Source organism: Macaca mulatta, chromosome 15 (genome assembly GCF_049350105.2).
Source record: "Macaca mulatta isolate MMU2019108-1 chromosome 15, T2T-MMU8v2.0, whole genome shotgun sequence".
In the NCBI taxonomy this organism is placed as follows: Eukaryota; Metazoa; Chordata; class Mammalia; order Primates; family Cercopithecidae; genus Macaca; species Macaca mulatta.
Window position 1 is genome coordinate 18,167,807 of NC_133420.1, and position 7,160 is coordinate 18,174,966.

Consider the following 7,160-nt stretch of genomic DNA (forward strand, 5'->3'; position numbering starts at 1 on the left):
AGACTTAGGGAGATGTGGTGACTTGCTTTAGATCCCACAGAACCAAGTGTGAGAACTAGGATTAGAATCCACTTTTCCTTGACCTTAGAGATGGTCTCTTAACCCAACTTGTATCAGCCAGGTTTGACCAGATTCAGGAATGTGGACGTTTTCCATGTTGGATTTTGCTGTGAATAGAATTTTGAGCCTCAAACAGTGTGCTCTTTGCTGTATGCCAGTGCTACCTCCACCTGCCTACTTACTCATCCACCAGTCCTCCCATCCATGTATCTGCCCCTCCACCCACTCATCCGCTGATCTGTCTGCTGATCCATTCACCCACCCACCCTTCTATCCATCCATCCATTCACCTATCCACTCACCCACCCAACTATCCAAGACCCCACTCACCAATCCATCTTCCCAGCTACACATCCTTCCACTCATCCATCATCCATCCATCCATCCATTCGTCTGTCCATCCGTCCATCCATCCATCCATCCATCTACTCATCCGTCCTTCCACCCATCCATACATTCATCCACTCACCACCCACCCATATAGTCGTTGACCCTCCACTTATCCATCCATCCACCCATCTATCCATCCATCTACCCACCCATCTACTCATCCATTCATACACCCATCCATCCACTCACCCATCCATCCATCCACCCATCCACCCATCTACTCATCCATCCATCCACCCATCCATATACTCACGCATCCACACATTCATCCACTCACCACCCACCCATAGTCATCCACCCTCCACTCATCCATCCATCCATATACCCACCCACCTACCCATCCATCCATCCATCTACTCATCCATTCATCCACCCATCCATCCACTCAGCCATTCATCCATCCACCCACCCATCTACTCATCCATCCATACATCCATCTATCCATATATCCACCCATCCACACATTCATCCACTCACCACCCACCCATATAGTCATCCACCCTCCACTTACCCATCTATCCATCCATCCATCCATCCATCCACTCATCCATCCACACATCCACCCATCCATTCACCTATCTATGCACCCATCTATCCAGACATGCATCCACTCACACCACCCACCCATCCATCATTCATCCACCATCCATCCATTCAACCATCTATGTACCCACCCATTCACACATTCTTCTACTCACCACCCACCCATATAGTCATCTACCCTCCACTCGTCCATCCATCCATCCATCCATCCATCCATCCATCCACCCATCCATCCACCTATTTGTGCACTCACCCTTCCACACACTCATCCACTCACCACCCACTCATATAGCCATCCACCCTCCATTCACTCACACATCCATCATCCATCCATCCAGCCAACCATCACCCATTCACCCATTCTCAATCCACACATTTCCATCCATCCACCTACCACCCGCCCACCATCCATTCATTTTATTTTTATTCTGAGCCTTGCTCCTACACCTTTTGGTTCTGAAACATATGCTTCTGTGAGCTGGCTGCTGATGCTGTCCCTGTGGAAGTCACCGACTCCCACCCCTGGCTTAGCACACCAGTTCTGACAGGTCCCACCAAGGCTGCAACTCCCACGTAAGAGGTTCAAGCGCCCCCACTTCCCGCCTCACCTCCACTTGGGTGAGAATTAGACTCTGGGTTCTTTGCCTTCCTTCCTTTCCCGAGTCACTCACTTCTCCACCTGGGTATTTCAGTCCCGAGAGAGGCCTCAAAAATGTGGAAAAAGAACAAGCCACTAGCTCACTCCCAGAGCCTCACCACTCTGCAAAGGGACATCGATTAGCAGGGCACAGGGGAGCATGCCATGGGCACTTGAGCCAGTCCTGGGACCAGGCACTAGCAGAACAAGCTGGTCTGGAACTGGGCAGCCTCCACATCTGCTTCCGACCTGCTGTGTGGTCCCGGACAACACAGAGTAAGAATCATCGCCCTTGTCCTTCTGAGGGTTGGAAGGGAAAACATGGAGGCTTCAGACAGTGACAGCCCTTCAGCCCTTCAGTGACAGGGAATAGAAAGCCCTGGGGGAGGCCGGGCGCGGTGGCTCAAGCCTGTAATCCCAGCACTTTGGGAGGCCGAGACAGGCGGATCATGAGGTCAGGAGATCGAGACCATCCTGGCTAACACGGTGAAACCCCGTCTCTACTAAAAAAAATACAAAAAACTAGCCAGGCGAGGTGGCGGGTGCCTGTAGTCCCAGCTACTCGGGAGGCTGAGGCAGGAGAATGGCGTAAACCCAGGAGGCGGAGCTTGCAGTGAGCTGAGATCCGGCCACTGCACTCCAGCCTGGGCGACAGAGCGAGACTCCGTCTCAAAAAAAAAAAAAAAAAAAAAAGCCCTGGGGGAGGAGAGGGAAGAGGGAAGGGAGGGGGGAAGAGGAAAGGACTGACTTCCTTGAGTACCTACTATGTGTCTGCAAGGTAGCAGGTGTTCCTATCTCTTCATCTCCCTGGATTCCCCAACAACTCTACGCAGCTGGCATTCTGGCATTCTATCCCCTAGCCCACATTTTCACTGATGGGAAAGCTGAGGCTCAGAGAGGGCTGGCAACTTCTCCAAGGTCACACAGCTCCCACATGCTAGATCTGGGACACTGGCCCAGGCCCCTAGCCAGAGTTGGGCACCTTTGCCCATGTCCCCACCCTGAGTATCTCCCCCTGAAGGTGATGGCAGGGCAGAAAGCGCCGTCAGCACTCGCCTCTAAGGCAGCTTTGGAGGTTCATGCAGCCATTCAGTTAACAAATATATATCCACTCCCTCTCTGGGTTAGGCCCCTCCCCTCCTTCTTGGGGCTCCCTGGTGGGGGCTGCTGTAGGGACTGATCTCAGCTGGCAAAGCCCTGCTTCACCCAGGTTCAAAAAAGAGTCTTGCTGCTGTCCAGCCCGAAGAATGGGGGCCACAGGCTCCCAGAACCAAGGCCGGGGAGGCAGGAGGCAGAGCTGTCAGCTCGGAGCAGACTCCTCTCATCAGCATGGGGCCCAGCCTCCCAGCTTAAAGATCGCCTCAGGCGCTCTCTTAAAGATGCTAACGTTGCAGCTGACATTTGGGAGATCCTGGCAGCCGATCAAACCCAAGCTGAAAATCGGAGCTGCCGGGCGGGCGGGGTGGGCACCAGGCAGCAGGGACCCGCACTGGCTGGGCCGGCAGGGGCCGAAGGCAGCAGGGCTCGGGTGACTGGTTGCTGGCTACGGCTGTGCCTTCAGCCTGGCCCAAGCCATCTGGGTATCCTGTGCTTTGCTGGAAAGACATGGGAGGAGGAGGAGGAGGCAGAAGGCAAGAAAGGAAGCAGGAAGAAAACAGACGTGTAGAGGAGACCCGAACTTCTTTCATCCCCAATCACCAGATTCTCGCCAGTAATCAGACCAGTCGGCAAAAAGACACCCACGGGTGAAGAGCTGTGGGACAGGGACAAGATGGAGGGAGGTTCCTGGTGCCAGTTACATCTCCGGCTGCAGTGCCCAGCAGGTCCCATCCAGTGTAGGGTGTGCTCTGAGGAAGCTGAGGGGTCTGAGGAGGAGTCAGGAGAGAAAGATTCCTACTCATTCCGCCCATCCATGTTGGGGGGACGGAGAGAGAGGGCAAACCTCAGCCTGCTGAGCCAATCTTGTCTCCTTTCCATTCATCCACCCTGCCACCCACCACCTCCACCCACCACCTCCACCTCCACCACCCACCGTCTCCACCACCCACCACTGCCACCCACCACCTCCACCCACCACCTCCACCTCCACCACCCACCGTCTCCACCACCCACCGTCTCCACCACCCACCACTGCCACCCACTACCTCCACCCACCATCTCCACCTCCACCAACCACCGCCTCCACCACCCTCCACCTCCACCACCCACCACCTGCCCTTTCCTCTGTCCAGTTCACTCCTCCCCTGCCCTTCTACCTGCCCAAACTGCCTGTCTGCCTTTCCGTCCATCATCTGCCTATCTAGGTCTCCAGTCATCCCCCTGTCCATCCATCCATTCACCATATATCCCCATCCCTCCATCTCCCATCCCTCACCCCCTATTCCTATCCCCCATCCCTCCATCCCCATCCCCCATCCTTTCATACCCCGATCCTTCCATCCCTCTGTCTCCTATCCTCCCATCCCCATCTATCCATCCCCCATCCCTCCATCCCCATCCTTCCATCCCCCATCCCTCCATCCTCCCATCCCCCATCCTTCCATTCCCCATCCCTCCATTCCCCATCCCTTCATCTTCCCATCCCCATCCCTCCATCCACCATCTCTCCATCTCCCATACCCATCCCTCCATCCCTCATCCTCCGTCCCCCATCCTTCCATACCCCATCCCTTCATCCCTTCATCTCCCATCCCTCCATCCCCATCCCTTCACTCCATCCCTCTATCCCCCATCCCCCCTCCTCCATTCCTCCACCTCTCCATCTCTCCATCCCCTATCCCTCTATCCCTCTATCCTCCATCCCTCCATCCCCCATTCTCCCATCCCTCCATCTCCCATCCCCATCCCTCCATCCCTCCATCCCCTATCCTCCCATCCCTCCATCTCCCATCCCCATCCCTCCATCCTTCCATCCCCCATCCCTCCATCCCTCTATCCCCCATCTCTCCATCCCTCCATCCCCCATCCCTCCATCCTTCCACCCCCCATCCCTCCACACTCCATCTTTCCATCTTTTTCCATCCTTTCGTCCCTTCATCCTTCCATCCGAAGAACATTTCTTCAGCACAGGAGAGGTGCGCCCAGCCCAGTTTCGGGGCTAGGAAAGGCTTTTAGGAGGAAGAAACCTACGCTGAGGCAGGAGAATGAGTCGGAGGCTCCTGGACTGGAGAAGAAGGGAAGGTCTTCCCAACAGAGGACAGGAGGCAAGAGGCTTCTTCAGGACCATCCAGTCGCATTCTGGCAGTCACTTCAGAGCGGGTGGCCCACCAGAGCACAGGAGAGGCTACTGAGGCTGGAGCTGGGTCACAGGGCCAGGCCGTGGAGCTGGGACCACCTGCGTGGCACGGAGCAGGGCCAGGTGAGAAGGGAACGTGGAAGGTACAGAAGGCCAGGTCCTTGTCGTCTGGCTGTTTACCACTGGCCCTTCCAAATAGGCCTGTCCCCCACGTCCCTCCAGGCTCCCCAATCTTTTAAACTCCCCATATGCTCATAGTTAAAGCCTGCAGTTCCACCCCTGCAGGCTTTTTGTTGCCATGTGTGGATTCCAGCTTCTTTGGGCAGGGCTGTGCCTTATCCTTCTTGGTGTCCTGCCCCACGGACTTGGCCAGAGCCCCCCAAATATTCAAGAGATAAAAAATGCAAGTGGCCAGGCACGGTAACTCTCGCCTGTAATCTCAGCACTTTGGGAGGCTAAGGTGGGAGGATTGCTTGAGGCCAGGAGTCTGAGACCAGCCTGGGGAACAAAGTGAGAACCTGTCTCTCTACAAAAACAAACCAACAAACAAAAACACACAAAAAATATGAAACCTCCCCCAAAACCACCTCCTTCTCTTCTTCCTCTTGGGGCTCCTGGGTGTCGGCCTTATCCCCTTCCTCTCTACCCAACGCCCCGCCATATCCAGTCACCAGGATCTAACGATTCTGCCCACAGCACACCTAGACTCTCCATCATCCTCGCCCTGCCTGGTCACCAACATGGGTGGGCATGGCAGCCGCCTTCTCGCTGCCCTTCCTGTCTCCAGGCCACACACACAGTGCAGTCAGAGGAGTCTTTCTTTATTTTTTATTTTTATTTTTTTTGAGATGGAGTTTCACTCTTGTTGCCCAGGCTGGAGTACAGTGGCACGATCTCGGCTCACTGCAACCTCCGCCTCCCGGGTTCAAGTGACTCTCCTGCCTCAGCCTCCTGAGTAGCTGGCATTACAAGCATGCACCACCACACCCAGCTAATTTTTGTATTTTTAGTAAAGACGGGGTTTCTCCATGTTGGTCAGGCTGGTCTCGAACTCCTGACCTCAGGCGATCCACCCGCCTTGGCCTCCCCAAGTGCTAGGATTACAGGCGTGAGCCACCGCACCCGGCCAGTCAGAGGAGTGTTTCTAACACATAAGCTGGGCCACGTCCCCCTCTCTCCATTTTCATTCCTCCCGCTGCCTTCTGGATAAAGTCCTAAATCCCCGCCACAACCTTCCCAGGCTGGCCCATGTCCACTCCTCTGGGCTCCAGGTTCGTCCCTCTAAGACATGAGAGCCATCAAATTCATTGCTGTCCACACTGCGTCTCTGAATCCATGGTCCTGGCTCCAGCTCCCGGCCGTCTTGGCCAACAGCCTAGAAGAGTCCCGAGTCTTCAACTGCCTGGTCAGACCCCCATATCTTCCCGTCCCGGTGAGCCGGGGACCAAGTCCATGTCCTCCACGCCATGTCCAACACCTGATTGGCCCTGGGGCAACAAAAGTCTTGCTCTGGCTGCCCGAATATTAGAGTTTACTCCCCAGGCCCTCCCTCCCCGGGTCTGACCGTTCCCTTTTGCTGTTTGTGCCTTAAACCAAAGCCAACGGCTTGGCCTCTTCTCTGCCTACAAAACATTTTTACCGATTTTATGGCTGCAAAAATTTCCTTCCTGTCTTCACATTCGCAGGAAAGAGAGAGCCCTGGCCCTGACTCAGAATTGGATTCTAGCTGGAGGCGTCCTCTCCGAGCCGGTTCCAGAGAAAGGGTTTATCTGTTTGTTCCTTGACCTTGAGCAGCCGCTGAGACAGCCAGAAACAGAGGCAGGAGCTGGGAGGAGAGCAAGGAGCAAAGCTGGGGACCCTGTGTTCTGCCCCCAGGGACCCGCCTGCCAGGTGACCGGAAGTAAGTGGGAGGGAGGAGGCAGCCGTGGCTGTGGCAGGGCCAGGGCCACAGAGACCCAGGGGGACGTGAAGCAGCACCTCGCTGCTGTGGCTCTGCAGGTCCGGGGGCTGTGCTGCCTGCCTTTCTCTGTCCCTGGTCCCCTTGGAAACTGAACAGAGAGCTGGAAGGAGACGTCAGCCATCCAGGAAGGAGCCGACCCTGCCAGCCACGCTGGGGTGACTGTGGCTGTCACAGACCCTGCCCCAGTGGAGGGAACAGCCCCACGCAGACTGACCTTGTCCACAGTGAGCTTCCACACTAGGGGCGGCGGCACCGGCAGCGGCAGGAGATAAAGAGACAAAGAAAAGAAACCCTTCTCAGAAAGGCCTCTTCGACCTTTTCCGCTCCTGGTGCGT

The 7,160-nt window shown here is 55.7% G+C and overlaps 1 protein-coding gene across 1 annotated transcript; it reads left to right on the forward strand.

Annotated features, from left to right (window-relative positions):
* The first annotated feature begins 3,401 nt into the window (after positions 1–3,401).
* LOC144334778 (uncharacterized) lies at positions 3,402–6,765 on the forward strand. Its single transcript, XM_077966408.1, has 2 exons — positions 3,402–4,988; positions 6,551–6,765. The coding sequence occupies exons 1-2, from the start codon at positions 3,402–3,404 to the stop codon at positions 6,647–6,649; spliced, it is 1,686 nt and encodes a 561-aa protein (XP_077822534.1). The 3' UTR covers positions 6,650–6,765.
* The last annotated feature ends 395 nt before the right edge of the window (positions 6,766–7,160 follow it).

Bases quoted from the DNA above. Each gene is read 5' to 3' on its own strand.
- LOC144334778 (XM_077966408.1), top strand. From the start codon at position 3,402: ATGGAGGGAGGTTCCTGGTGCCAGTTACATCTCCGGCTGCAGTGCCCA. The intron at 4,989-6,550 runs GTGAGAAGGGAA...TCACATTCGCAG, and splicing joins GTGGCACGGAGCAGGGCCAG to GAAAGAGAGAGCCCTGGCCC.